At 39.2% G+C, this 16,049-nt stretch overlaps 1 protein-coding gene across 1 annotated transcript in view; it reads right to left on the reverse strand.

Annotated features, from left to right (window-relative positions):
• The window catches only part of LOC132160789 (angiopoietin-4-like), a 36,436-nt gene extending 24,354 nt beyond the window's left edge, over positions 1-12,082 (reverse strand). Inside the window, exon 1 of the mRNA XM_059570477.1 lies at positions 11,159-12,082. Within this exon, the coding sequence (XP_059426460.1) occupies positions 11,159-11,455 (297 nt within the window). The 5' untranslated portion in view covers positions 11,456-12,082. The remainder of the gene's footprint in view (positions 1-11,158) is intronic.
• Positions 12,083-16,049: the final 3,967 nt, after the last annotated feature.

The following is a 16,049-nucleotide window of genomic DNA, read 5'->3' on the forward strand; positions in this document are numbered from 1 at the left end:
AAGCAAAGGAAATAGTGGATATCATTTCATGTCATATTTTACACTTTTATTGCACAAAGTCACCATTTCTGGTAATGCAATCAGATAAGGTTGAAACGATCCGCAACTGGCAAAACAAATAACTTCAAATTCTCAATAACCCCCGAATTTTGGGAATGAATCATTTGGCTTTCAGAACTGAATCAACTGATTCACCGAGAAGACTTTGACTTAAAAGAATGATTCATTAAATTAGACTGTGTCTTAGTTCATTGTTAATTCTTGTTATTATTTTTTTTAAGGATGTTGTGCAACTGTTTCTGTTATATTCAGGGAAGGGTGTATTTTCAATTTATGAGATTGTTTGTATAATGTCACTGATTTGTTAGGGTTTGAATCTTTAATGTTAGTTAGTACTGATGAGAACCTTGTTTGTTTTAATAGCTTAAGGGTTGAGTGTGAGGGTTCATCATGTGAGTGTGAAGTGCATGATGTTCAGCTAAACAAATAATACTCTGTTTGTGCAAAAGCTGATGCATCATCATGGACCCAAGACTTGGACAGTACAACCGACTAGTGTTATTATAGTAATATTTATTTAATATTTTTATTTCTATTAAGAATTAGCTTTATTTTTAATTACACAGTTTTCATTTTATTTTATTTTTTCATTTTATAGCAATTGTATCGTTTTGTCATTTCTATTTTTTTTATTTTATAAGCTTTAATCAGTTTAAACATAAATTGTCTGACTATAAGACTGATAAATGGTTTGTCCATTTCATGTTCAGTTGTATGAAATTAAAGCAAACAATATTCTGACATTTTAAGCTACTTTTTATTCATTTAATGATGCTTCTAAACTATTACCCACTTTTCTCGTCAAACATGCTCTAATACAATGAATTATTCACCATATTATGTAATTCTATTAAAATACCTAATGCAAGACAAGATAACTCCAAACAAGCCACTCCAAAAACTGCTGCTTGCTTAATTAATATTTTCTATGATTACTCAGAGGTGAAAAGGTTAAAACTATATTTGACTGAGCCAAACTCTCCCATCAATTATGATTAGCAAAGTCACTGCTCCTCTGGAAGGCAGCCATGTTTTCTTTACAATTGAGTTAGAGCTGCAGCCAATCAGAGAGGGGCTGTTGACCCTGTGGTGGACGGGGGTGCAGCTGTGCAGCGAGAACTGCAGTTCCTCACTAACATAAACAAACAAACTGTGGGCTAATGCTCAGCCGAGGAACATCCACCTCGGACGACAGAAGGCAGACTGGGTAATATACTGTATGAGGGAATTACAGTCTTTTCCTTTTTGTAAACAGTTAAGATTAAGGATTAAAAATCGGTTTTTAGTTTTATACCAGATATTCTACCCAAAATGTGCTTCATGTTGTCTAAACATCTAACTGGATTTATTAAAGGATGGAAATAAAGGGGAAGAGGGACTCGGAGTTATTATTAAGATGGCAGACTGAAGTTAATATTTTATAAATAGAATTTATTCGATCCATTGCTAATATTTGCCATGTTTGTGCTGTTGACCCCCCCCCCCCCCCCCCCCCAAATGATATTACGTCCTAGAGGATGATGTCATTAGGAACTAGCTTTTGTTAAAGGGGCATTACAAAAAAGTAACAGGATGGAAAGTGTTATTGAAAACATGGGGTGGGGGGGGGGGCTTTTGAATTGATCAATTTAAATAATATTCATTTAAAAACATGCAATGTTTGAAACATTTTAAAATTAAAATGAAGAAAAGGGCAAATAATAATAATAATTTACACAATAATTATAAATTCACAATTTAGTTTTGTATAAAATATTTCATCATTTATATAATATTACAACTTATAAATAAATGATAAATTATTTTAAACTATTAAAAACATTGCAACATCTGTTCAAAACAAAGAAATAAAAATAATATATCAGTATAATATATCTAATCAGTTTTCAGTTTATTTCCAGTATAATTATGATTTTATTGTCTCATACTTTTAAACCAAACTTTATCTGACACAAAAATGTACTGAAGAGCTGGAATTGCCCTTATAAGATAGGTATTGGAAAATCCATCTACAGATTTGTTTATTATTGATGTGTAGCCATGGAAACGCTTGAGATTTTAGAATGTTTGGAGAAAGAAACAGCCCCATCTGTAACATCTCTTGTAAAAGCATCACTTTTATTCCATAAAATGGATTATTGCAATTGTGTAATGTGACGTTGGAAATTCTGACTGAATCTGCCCACATTTTATATGAAAGTCCTTCACATCAGCAAAAAAAAAAAAAAAACAGAAGTGTAAGAAGACACTGTAAGAGAACAAGGAAAAGCACAACAGATGTTTTAGTACTTGAGGCTTTTTCCTTTTTTGGGGCTTGTTGAGGGTTGCAACATTAATGGGTTCTCAAGTGGGGACGGGATAGGTTCAAACCATCTATTTCCATGTGATCTACACATTTGACCCTAAAACAGGATGCACATTTATTAAATTGTGCTTTTGTTATTATTAAAAAGCCTTTTTAAAGGAAATTTAGGAAGACAGTTATCACAGTTTTAAAGATGTAATGCACTGCATGCATGTGGTTTTTGTGTTGGGGGTAAATTGCTGCTACCGGTTAGTATGAGTTGACTTAGAAAAAATGCCTTTGATCAACCCAAGACAAAACCCTGTGCCTCATAAGAACAAACAGCAAACCTCAAGACTCTAATCACTCATCTGTAATCTGCACAACTCAGCTGAAGGAAGAACAATGAGCTAATGTTCTGGAATTAGATTCAGCTTTAGTTCCAGGTGTGGGATGCAATGTGGTTTTTGAGGTTCAGTCTAATTGGAGGCATCAACTTTAACATTAAAATGAAAGAATTCATTTAGGTTTGGTTCACAATATGTTACTTTATTAAATGTATTTTTAGAATTTTTTTTTTTTTTTTTTTTTTTTTTTTACATGTTGTTGTACTATCACAGAGAGGAATAAAATCACTTTCCAGAACATTTTCATTCACTATTCCTTTTTGTTGAAATGATCTTACCAACATAGCTGTCCATCTTAAAGTTGGCGTGCAATTTCTGTCCAGTGTTACCAACTGAAAAAAAGCTTTTACATAAGCAGGATGATGTTGAATGTAGATGCATACATGAGAGAAAAAAATGAGAAGTGATGACTCAAGCACCCATAAGCACATGTCTCAGGACACTTGTAATGCAAGACAAAGAACAGAGTTTGTGTCTCTAAATCACTTTGAATGCAGCCCATGCTTTCCATGTTTGCTTTGGTCCCTTATCATTATTGAGACAAACTCCAGGATATAAGCATGATACGGTCCTAGGATTGAGATATCGCAGCATGATTGTATAGTTAAATGCATGTCAAAAAAGTCCATGAATTAGAATAATATCAGTATTCACATATAGCAAATTCAATGCGATATCACATTTATCAAAAATGTGGAGGAAAAAAGATCCAGCATCTTCTGATTGGTCAAAATGTAATGGAATGTGATCAAATAAAAATACTTTTTAGAAAATTAACAGACCAAAAGATGATTCATGGTTTAAAAATGAGTTTTGTGTTTGATGAAGTGCTGGTTTAGTTTCAAAAGGCATCCGCTGAGCAAAAGGGAACAGTAAAAGTCAGGGTACATTCAAGGGCGGACGAATGAGATCCTCTTGGCCAAGCCAAGAACACTATGTTTTCAATTCTACAAAATGCTGTCGTTTGCTTCCATTATTCCATAATTGGTCCTAAAATCTTATTTTGAGTCAGTAGACTCACACTAGTTCAACCACACACACACACACACTCGCACACACACACACACACACACACACACACACACACTTACAAATGCCACACACACACACACTCGCACACACACACACACACGCACACAAAAAGAGTTAAAGGCATAGTTCAGTCAAAAATGTTAATTCTGTCATCATTTACTCACCTTTGAGCTGCTTTCTTCCGTTGGACACAACACTATTTTATTTCATACTAAGGAAGTCAATGGCTACCATCAACTATTCAGTTTCCAACATTCTTCAAGATATTTTATTTATAAAATAAGCTTAAAACAACCTGAGGGTGTATAAATGATAACACAATTTTCATTTTGGATGAACTATTCCTTTAACATTAACCTTATCATAAAAGAATACATGATCAATGTCTAGCTTCTAAAACAGTTTATTGAAAGTACCAAGTAAACTTTTGTGTTACTTTTAGAATTTATTTACTTTTACAGTTACTTTCAGAGTTTAAAAACTTTTTTATTCAGAAAAAACAATGTGAAATGGACAACAAAAAAAGGTAATCCATTACATTACATTGCAACTTTATGTAACTTACAGATCACATATAGCTTATATCTCACAATGTGACTGACTTCTTATATAGTTTATAATATGAAATATTAAAAGGTTAGTTCACCCAAAAATGAAAATGCTGTCGCTCTTCATTACTCACCCTCATGCCGTTCCAAACCCGTTGGACCTTCGTTCATCTTCAGAACACAAATTAAGATATTTTAGATGAAATCCGAGAGCTATCTGACCCTCAATAGACAGCAATGGACCACGATCAAAGTCCAGAAACGTAATAAGGACATCGATAAAATAGACCATATGACATCAGTGGTTCAACCATAATTTTATAAAGCTATAAGAATACTTCTTGTGCGCAAAAAAAAAAAAAAAAACTTATTCAACCATTTCTTCTCATCTGCATCAGACTTCGACATGCATTCACAACAGTACCACGACGCATGCATTGACTGTTTTAACTATATCCATAGAACACTGCAGTTACGTCGCTGTCTATGCAGGATCATAAAGTTATGGGATTTCATCAAAAATATCTTACTTTGTCTTGAAGATGAACGGAGGTCTTATGGGTTTGGAACAACATGAGGGTGAGTAATTAATGACAGAATTGTTATTTTTGGGTGAACTAACCCTTTAAAGTCACACTGGGAGACTTAAAATCAAAATGACAATGAAATACAATTGAAATTGTAAGATATAAATTAACTAGGGTGCAAAACAACAACAATGTAAGGTTTTGAACCGTGGCAGTGTTTCAGTATTATTTCAATGACAGCTGAATGTGTTCAGTAGATACAGCGCTGGTGCCAAAGCGGCTGTGAAGTTCAGCTCTATCAACGAGGCGGTTGTCGCTCTGTAGGAGTCCCGGCTCCAAGGGAGATCTCCTAATGTTTACTGATGTCAGTGAAAGCAACACAAGAGAGCCCATGTCCAGCTCTTCCCCAAGCCCTGCATCTCTCTTTGCTCTCAAAGACACTTCCCCAAGAATGATAAACATGAGCGCAATGTTTGTTTAACAAAGCGAAGCCTTCTGCTGTGATCTGAGCCAAACTCAATATACGAGCAGGCATAAATAGAGACGACATTTATAAGAGACAAGAACGCACACATTTAGCACATTGTGTGTATTATTCAAACTCAAAGTCTTGCTGTGCCACCGGACTTCTGCAGAGATCCGAGTTCAGAGTGGACATTAAAATACTTGAATGCAATTTGGAGGCATTTGTGGCTTAAGAAATCATTCGAAAACGATCATAGATTTTTACAGAATATACAAGAGAACTAATCAAAAATGTTATGTCACAATCAATGCAACAATCTCCAATTCTCAGGCTTCCCTAACATATTTGTGAGTCTCCCACAAGGGTATGACTTTTATTTCGAGCTCCTAGAGAACATTCCTCAGAGAAACATATGCTCTGAGTGAGCGTTTGATGTGTACGGCTCAGATTCGGTACGTTGATAGCAGTGGTAATCAGCAGTTCAGCCCTCGCTCTACTCCCAAGGAAACTCTGCATCTGTGGTGTTTTATAGGCTCATTAAAGACAGTGCCGATACATTGTAAACTCAGCAGGCTTCGTGTTTTCCCATCCTCTGCTCTGCTCCTTCTATCTTTCTCAGTTCTCCACTGAGGACTGATATGCACAATAGGCCAGAGAACAAAAAAACTATTAGCTGAGACGCTGGAGGCTTGTTAATGTGATGTTGCATTAGGAAAAACAGCACGTATTTAAACCAGTCACATGCTGAGAAGTTTTACTGTTCTTCTCTTCTTTTAGTATTTACTTTCTAGCTTTCATTTTCTCTTTTACGAAGAAATAATTGAGCCACCTTTGCTCAAACAGCTTAAAGTAGGCCTACATTTGGCTTTAAATGTTGTTTTTACAGCGTCCTTGGAAAAGAGCATTGATTGCCGAGTGATTAATGCATAACTGTTACCAAATTGCAAGTCTTGTTTCAGTTATGAGGCCTTTTGACCATTGCCATTGTGCTGCATTGCCAACAATTAGGCAAGCATCACTATTATTATTGCTCAGATTTAGGGTTAGGGATTTGAACAAACCCCTAACGATAAGTATTAAACTTTGGTGTGTGGTTGTCCTACACAATTTGCACTACAGACGTGAATCATACCTCAAACCGTGCAGCTTACTGAGGAGAGCTGGGACTTAATTAAACTTTTGATGTAAGCATAAAACTAAATTATAGTCTCAAGATCATGCTAAACATTTATTCCAGACTTAGTCCAAACATTGAACAAGTTGTGTATTAACAAAGAATATATGAATAAATGTAATAATAATAATAATAATATAATAATAATAATTAATTAAACGTATTATAGGCCTATGTATAAAATACATATGTACGTATGTGTGTGTGTGTGTGTGTGTGTGTATATTATACACTTGTCATTATGTTGTGTTTTCACCTGGACTCATTATGTTGTGTTTTCCCTCCATGTGTTCCATTCCCTATGTGCTCAGTATGACCTAGTTTCTGTCTTCCCTTGATTATGTCATTATGTCCAGGTGTGTCTCCTTAGTTCCCTCATTATCCTCATTAACATTCCCCTTATAAGTTGTATTCTGTTTAGGCTTTGGTTGTCTGGTAATGAGTTTACGTAGATGTGTACGTGTATGGATTACGCTTTCTGTGGATTATTAAAGTCTTTGTGTTTCATTTTTGATCTCATTTCGTTTCTTTGTGCACCAGTTCGTGACAACACTAACTTTCAAGGCTTCATTTAATTGATCAAACATAAACAGTGATATTGTGTATTATTACAATTTAAAATTAGATACCACATTTAAAAACATAATTTAAATGTGATGCAAAGCAGAGTTTTCAGCATTATTACTCCAGTCTTCTGTGTCACATAATCCTTCAAAACTCATTTTAATATGCTGATCTGGTGACAAAAAGAAACATTTATTATTATTATTATTATTCTAAATGTTGACAACAGTTGTAACAGCAATATTTTTGTGAAAATCATGATGCATTTAATTTTCAGGATTTTTAGGTTACTATGAAGTAATCATAATATTCTAGTTGTCTTTATACTGTCACTTTTGATCAGTTTTGATGTATCCTTGTTGAATAAAAGTAATAATTTAGTAGTTAATTTTTTTATTTATTTCAGCAAGCAGATCATAGGCCGGTGTTGCTTTGATGAATGAATCGTTGTGAATGAATCGGTTAATGAATGATTCAAAGAATCGCTCGTAAACACATTCACTTGTCGCCATCACTTGGTATAACTACGTTACATGCAGAGAGTCACTGCAAAATCCCCACCAGTAATGCATGAATAATAAAATGGTGCACTTTTTTCCTGTTTAATAAAGATGTTTTCACAGCTTCACGTTAACAATTCCTTCTTTTCCTCAGATCCACTGTATTTTTTTTCTATACCAATCAGAGCATTAAGCCAAAAAGCCTGTGAATAGAAGTGGAGAAGGTTCAATTCAGAATTCAGCTTTTTGCCTTAATGCTCTGAAGGTTCTTTTCTTGTTATTCAGCATCCAGTGAGGCTCCCTCTCAAAGGGGTCTGGGGCTTTGCCATATCTCAGGCTGCTCTAAATGGGACGTACAATCACTAATCCCTTGGCCTTTGAAAAACTCTTTTCCAGGGAGATCTTTGGTCTATGGCCATTACACAAAAAATAAGCAAAGACTTCAAATAGCTCCTCATGCTTTCCATGCACTCCTATGCTCCATATACCACTCTCCTTCCCTCCCCTCTCTTTCCTGTTAATGGTGTCATATACATGGCATGTCTCCCATTGCTTGTGAATGCAGTTATCAGGTAAGGGGTGAGCAGCAGGAGCTCTAAGAGGGCATATCCATTTAGTTTCAGTCATTTGCCAGTAAACTAAACACTCCTCCTCCATAAACATTTTGTCCAATTATACAGCCGGAGCAACACCATCTGTACCAGGCCCTCAAAGGATTTTAATTAGTTTACAGAATACCTAACATTCAAGTCAGCATATTTATCCAGTTCAAATGATTTTTTTTTTTTTGTTAGTAAATATATATGTTTTTAAGTATTTATACTCCTTGTTATTCACCACCAATTTAATAAAAAAAAATGCATGAATGTAACAAGAGCAGCAAGTGTTTATAATTAAATGACTCTTATCGCAATCTGACCTCTTCTTAAACAGAGTCAAGGGTCGCGTCTCTTTCCTGTGGAGGTGCAAGCCATCTCCCTTTGAGCCGTATTGATTGTCAACTTGGGTGGTGCACTGAATACATAGAGACAGACGCAAAACATGCTCACATATGGCAAACTTTCACTCTACACCACAGCACTTCATCTATTCATTAGCTCAATTAATGTCACTGAGCAAAGTTCCCTTGAAGTGCCAATCAAAACTTGCATTCTTCACATTTGAATGGAGTAATAAATCACTCTTCAGTCACTTATGCAGATCAAATGCTTCTCTGGTTTTGTCATCTGGCTCCTTTTAATTGCCACTTCTGTATTATTACTGAAATCAGTGTTTCATCTGTTTATTCAGATGTGAAAGTTCTTGCAAGCTCACTTTGATTTCTGAAACTGTGCTTAGTCAATGCACTTAGCTAAAGCTGCAAATATAGTCCTGTTAATGGAAATCACACATGACAGTTCCAAAAGCATTGGAGGTCTTGGAATCCGTCAAATGGCTGAGTCGCCTCTCAACAGGTCGTGTTTTTGGAAACAATGCAGTATTGAGTATTCAACCACTTCTTTCCATTCTATTTTGATAAATGTATTTGCATTGCTCAGCTTCTCAAACCAGCTCAGCCAACATCTACACCTGGCCAATTGGCCAGCATCTGCACCCTTACAGATCAGCCATCTGAATACAAATAGGCTACAGGTCTTTACATCTGAAGTAGGGGTGTAAGCCTTTGCTCTGACCGGTAGTCTGATTACGAAAATTTGCTAAATGATGCAATGCATCATAAATTCTGCAGTTTGGTCATTATTTTAATTATTTTTATTATGCTTAAGACCCACATTCAACTATAGGGACAATTTACTTTTACATTTTAAAGTGACCTTTTATTTAGATAATTCATTTTTCATTTTACACAATAAATTATAGGCTAATATTTGTTTTTGTTTTTATTATAAGAATTGAATGCAGAATACATTGCGTATTGTTATAGTAATTATAATCGATAATTAAATTCTAATATACTAAATTTTCCTTGTCAGAATGCAATGCACTAATTCAGTGTTTAGGCTTCCTCCAAGTCCTTCTGGTAAGTTCTTAATTATGAGTTTAATAGTAATAATTAGTGTTTAAGGTCTGAAAATATTAAGAATATTGGTGTGACGAGTGGGGCGGGGCCGAGGGACATGGGAGCGAGGCCGGTGGAGTGATTGGAGATGAGCTACACCTGTTCGACCCACCGGTCTCGAGGCCCACGGAGGAGATGGAAGGATATACAACTGGAGCGACGACAGTGAAGGACGAGAGAGGACCAGGCCTGGGCTTTTAGTTGTGTTTTGGTTTTTATTTTGTGCGCACCAGTCGTCCGTGAGGGGCTGGTGCGCGGTTTTGTGTTTATTTTTGTAATTAAAGTTTCATGTTGATTGTCCGCCGGTTCCCGCCTCCTTCTTCCCGACGATTAGGAAGTCTTTTATCATTACAATTGGTCAACTTCATATTTATTTTCCTCTTTTTCTCAAAGACAAAGCATTTTTGATGCTATAGTGCAGCAAAACAAGTGCATTAAGTGAGTAATTTATGTATCACTCTGTCACTTCCACTAAATGAGTAGTACAAACTGTGAACAAACTAAATTGCACCATCAACACTAACAATTTAAACATAATTATGATAAATACCAATAGCTTTCTAAGTTTTTTTTTCCTGCCTAAGACTTGGACAGTTGAGGCTTAATACAATCACTCACAACATGACTTGAAGCCAGACAAAGCTTCTCTGGTGCTAGTGCACCAAAACATGTACAATAGGTGAGTAATTGATGTATTATCTTGCATTTTAGTATTCTAGCATGGACAGAGAGGATGATGGGAAGTGTAATTGTATTAGCCTCAACCCTCATAACCAGCTAAATGAGTAGTATTTTTTTTCTTTCTTTTTTTGCAAGCTTTTCCTCTATTTATCATCATTAGTATGCTAAACTGTGTACAAACTAAATTGCACCATCAACATTAACAATTTAAACTTAATTATGATAAGTACCAGTTGCTTCTGCCATGATTTTTTTAATTGCCATTCCTCAGACTTGGAAAAATGTGTCTGCAAGTCATTAATATTGTCATACCTAACATGACTTGAAGGCAACATTACACCTTCACTTTAAATACTGGCAGCATTACAGCCCAACTTCATCATTATTTTTCTTTTTTTCAAAGACATAACTTTTTTATGCTACTGAATCAAAGGGTGCACATTAGGTGAGTAACATATGTATTATCTTGGATTTTGGCATTCCAGTATTGCCATAGAGAATGATTGGAAGTGTAGTTTTATTGCAGAAGCCTGTCACCTCTTAAACCGGCTAGTATTTTCTAGAAAGCTTTTCCACTATTCTGCACCATCAGTATGCTAAATTGTGTACAAATTACACTGCACAGTCAACATTAACAATTTAATCTTAATAATGATAAATACCGATTGCTTCTGACAATAGACATTCCTCAGACTTGGAAAGCTGAGAATAAAAAAAAAAACTCACAACTCGTAAATATTATTCCCGACATGACTTGAAGGCAGGATTACAGCCTGACTGAAACATTGCCAGTTTTTAGGAAGTGAATGACGTAATAACAGAAGTCACCTGTGTCTCATTATGAGGTCACTCTCACCTTCTGCAGCCACTGCGTGTTGTTTTCCATGGCCGACTCCAGATGCTGCAGCTTCTGAACGGGCCACTCGCCATCAGCCGGCGGGGAGTCCCGCTGAACCACATTGGTTCCGCTCTGACAGCTCTCCATCTCCGGCAGGATGAAGGTGTAGCTGCACTGGCCTTGCTGCACGCGGTGAAGCTTCCTCCGCCTCTCGCCTCCCCCACGTCTCCCTTGGCCGGTTCCGTTTCCGGAACTCACCAGGCCAACAGACGCCAGCAGCAGTGCCAAATGCCAACCACCTCTGGCAAACCTCATGGCAGCAGGAGCAAAAGCAAAGGCCACCTGCGGTCAAGAGAAGGTGCCAACTCAGTAGTTGGAAAAACACATGGTTGGATGGGGATGAAAAGGCTTTTTTGACTCTTCTCTCTTCACAGTTGGATTGCAGGATCTCCTGGTTTTCACGAGGTTCCCCTTAAGAAATGGACAAAGGCACTGAGCCTTGAGTAACCACAACACACACTCACTGATAGATAAGAAGTCAAAGAAAAAATTCACGGAGAAGCGGAGACAGCCTGTCTAAATGAGTCTCCCAATCTGTAGGCTCTTAACACGAAAGAAAAGTAAACAAAAGAGGAGAATTCTCCTTCCTATCCCAGAGCGGTGTGAAATGACCAGAGCGAGAGAGTTCTGCCCTCTTATCTGGGAGCGAGGGAGTGTGTGGAGGAGCGGGGGGAGGCTGAGGGAGGTCTATTAACACACGTTCTGTCTCTCGTCTCCTCTGCTGCATTTCCTCACCCCCGTGGCCTGGAGGATAGAGAGTTTCTTCTCCACGTTTAGGGCTGTTCTGAAATTGGTTATGGGTCAGATTGTTGCTCATTAATGACAAATTCTCCACATAATTCTCTCTTAAGAAATAAAAAGGATGTGCACCATTGAGAAATGGATGGAGAATGCTTTTTAAATTCTATTTCTGTTTCAGAATTTGAACTGAAGTAGAAAAAAAACATGCAGGATTGAACTTTGATAGTTAGGAAGTACAAAAACTATCTTACAGTAAAATTACAGTAACTGTAATTTTAAACGGATATGCACTTTTTAAGGACAAAACCTTTGAATGTTGGCGTTTGAGAGAGACAGACAGATAGATAGATAGATAGATAGATAGATAGATAGATAGATAGATAGATAGATAGATAGATAGATAGATAGATAGATAGATAGATAGATAGATAGATAGATAGATAGATAGATAGATAGATGATAGATAGATTACGCAAAAAATGTAGTTTGTGGCTCTAACGTTATTATGAGCTGACAGATAATCTTTTTGCAGGCTTATTTCATGCTGCAGATTGATGTTACTTTTCATGAGACTTTTTAATGCACTATGCCCCTTACCAACTTGTTTATTTTTACTTAATTCTTATTTTGGTTCAGTTTGTGGTGAGGCTGTGCTCTTGGGGAAAGAGGTCAAACCGAGTGACTCTTTGCCCTGACTGAAATCATTCTCATGGGAAACACGCGATAGAGAGAGCCAATGCCAGAATGTTCCTCACAATCATGCAAACTTAAGGGCCCTTTTTCTGTAGGTGAAACTTTACACGTTGCTATTCACCTTTCCTTTGGGAATACCACAGCCGGATTGATCCGATGTTTGTTTTCACACGTTGTGCATAGCTCTCCTCCACTCAAGGGTATCTGTGTTTTATTGAACTCCAGCTCAGTTTTATGTGAAGTGCTTGGCGGGATTGACATAGCACTTTTATGATACGGATCAGGATTTTTTGAACCACTTCCAGCATTTGTGTAATCCTGACCCTTTGATATTGCCATGGATCAACTACATTTTAATGTCCAATAAATGTTATGTAGTTTATCAGGTGTCCTGTAGTGTAACATGCTACACAATATCTAAAACAGCACTTTTTAATAGTTTAACATTTTTATGCATGCATTTTTTATGATATTAAACGTGCCTTTTGTGCACGAAAAAAATTCTGTATTATTATTTACAGTTATTTTATAGAGTAGTTTTATTTTCTATTTTCTATTTTATTATTTATAGTATTTTTTATTTTTTTAATTCTAATAGCACATGACGTCTCAGGTTACGAATGTAACCATGGTTCCCTGAGAGGGAACGAGACACTGCGTCCTCTGAGGGGACACTATGGGGAACACCTCGTCGTGACCCGTGTCTGAAGCATACTTTGAAAAAAGCCAACGTGTTGGCCGGCGACAGCCTCTGACGTCACTACCAGCGCGACTATAAATACGCGCCCATAGGACCCGTCACTTATCTTCTTCGTGAAGCTTGCGTCCGAAGCATGGCAGGGAGATAGAGGACGCAGTGTTTCGTTCCCTCTCAGGGAACCATGGTTACATTCGTAACCTGAGACGTTCACTGTCAAGGGAACTTTGAACTGCGTCCTCTGAGGGGACACTATGGGGAACAGTATACCCACGCCGCCATGCTGAGGGGAGTGCAGACCAGAATCATGGCAAACACTAAGTACCAACTCTACCACATCACCGGGAGTCGCCCCTGGGATGGTTCGACGCCTGTCTATGACATTATCCCTTACGGCCAAAGGCCTAAGCTACATACCCAACTTACCTGTAGGGCCCTGGCCCGGGGTAGAGCTGAAGGCTTGGAACCACAAAAGATTTCTTTAAAGGGATACGGCTAAGAACCTAGCACTTTCTTCTACCAAGTCTTGGCTGTCACACAGGGGCTACCTGGGTGGAGTGGTGCCCAAGATGAATGGGGCTTTAACCGACTCAAGAAAGGGCACGAAGCAGCCGCACGAAGCCCTTACCATATAGGATTTTAGAAAGAATGCAGAGTACTAGCGTGCGAACTTACCATAACATGGATTTACAAATACTGTTCTAAGGAGGGGCTCTCATGGAACTCTGATAGAGCAGCTCGTAGATGGAATGGCCCGGGAGCAGAGCAATTGGAGGACGGAACGTACAGATGAAGACTCAGCCACGCCTGTACCATGGCGTCCAGCCCCCAATGGAGCTGGATGAGTCAGAGGAAGCCAGAGGGGATAGTGCGATGCTCTCTCGAGCTGCAAAACCGATCCACCCAAGTCTGGCCAACCTCTCCAACTCTGCTTCAACACCTTGGTGCGAAGGCGCCATTCCCCGAGCCTCAGCCCCTGCCTCAGCAGGATGTCTGCTCTCACAGTGCGTCTCAAAACAGTATGTAGCACTGGAGCGCTCTGAAAGAACCGAGAATCAGTCTCCCATGAGAGGAGGACTCCGAGCTCCGAGCAGCATGCTCATAGGCGACCCTTTCAGAAAAGGGGAGCGCTGCTAAACTACCGCGAGAATTGCCCACAGAGCCCCCCATGTTGAGGGGCGATGCTTGAGGTGTATAACAAATACACACCAGTGGAATGAAGCCCAAGGAACCCCGGGGCTTATCATCTCAAGAAAGGGAACGAAGCGGAGCGCGTAACCATTACCGTACAGGATTTCAGAAAGTGCGCAGAATCTTGCGTGCACACTTACCACTTTACGTGGATTTCAGAAACTGCACAGAGTCTTGCGTGCACACTTACCACTTACGTGGATTTCAGACAGTGCGCAAAGCGTTAACGTGCACACTGACCACCATGTGGTTTTGAGAAAGTACACAGGCGTAGCGTGTGTACTGAAAGGTTACCTGACAACCACAGTATGTGGGAGCTCACATTCAGAGAGACCTGTGAAGCCTGCTACCTGATAACCACAATATGTGGGAGTTCACCTACAGAGAGGCCTAGAGAGGCCTGCTACCTGTTACCAGATAACCACCTCAAGTGGAAACTGAAAGTAATATGAAACTCGACTCCAGGGAGGCCTGGTGAGGCCTACTACCTGACAACCACAAACCATGGGAGCTCGCTTTTTAGTGGAAACGCACAGTATGTGGGAGCTAAATCTCCAGGGAGGCCTGGTGAGGCCTACTACCTGGCAACCACAGTATGTGGTAGCTCGCCTTCAGAGAGACCTGGTGAAGCCTACTATCTGAAAACCACAATATGCTATTTAGTGGAAACGCACAGTATGTGGGAGCTAAATCTCCAGGGAGGCCTGGTGAGGCCTACTACCTGACAACCACAGAATGTGGGAGCTCACCATCAGAGAGGCCTGATGAAGCCTACTACCTGATAACCACAATATGTGGGAGTCCACCCAGCCCCTCATGTTGAGGGAAGCGATGCTTGAGGTGTATAACAAATACACACTGGTTGAATGAAGCCCATGGAACCCAGGGCTAATCATCTTAAGAAAGGGAATGAAGCGGAGCGCGTAAACCCTACCATACAGGATTTCAGAAAGTGCGTAAAATCTTGCGTGCACACTTACCACTTACGTGGATTTCAGAAAGTGCGCAGAGTCTTGCGTGCACACTTACCACTTACGTGGATTTCAAACAGTGCGCAAAGTGTTCACGTGCACATTGACCACCATGTGGTTTTGAGAAAGTACACAGGCTTAGCGTGTGTACAAAAAGGTTCCTAAGCATAGCAGAGGTGCTGGATCGCACGGGAGAGGCGAGCTCTAACCCTCAAGCAAGGGGAGCATCACCTGAGGCAGTATATACTTAAGAATTCCGTAACTACCACCTCCCCGGATGCGCCAAGCGGCCAGGTGGCCCCTCAGGGTGACCTGGCCGGACATCCATGAAATTCCCCACAGTGCTGTGCCAGTTCTGATGATCAGCCAGGCTCCTCGGGAGGGGGTGTGGGATGGACAACTGCAGAGCGCTTGCCCCCCACACGCGGGTCCGACTCCGCGGTGGGTGTCGCGGCCCAGGGGGGCGGAACCCACGCGGTGCGGCCGCCTGCCGAAAGCCTGTGATCTTGGCCACCTAATACCTAGAGCACTGTAAAGGAAACTCACAGAGTTTGTT

The sequence above is a fragment of the Carassius carassius genome, chromosome 17 (genome assembly GCF_963082965.1).
Source record: "Carassius carassius chromosome 17, fCarCar2.1, whole genome shotgun sequence".
Lineage (NCBI taxonomy): Eukaryota > Metazoa > Chordata > Actinopteri > Cypriniformes > Cyprinidae > Carassius > Carassius carassius.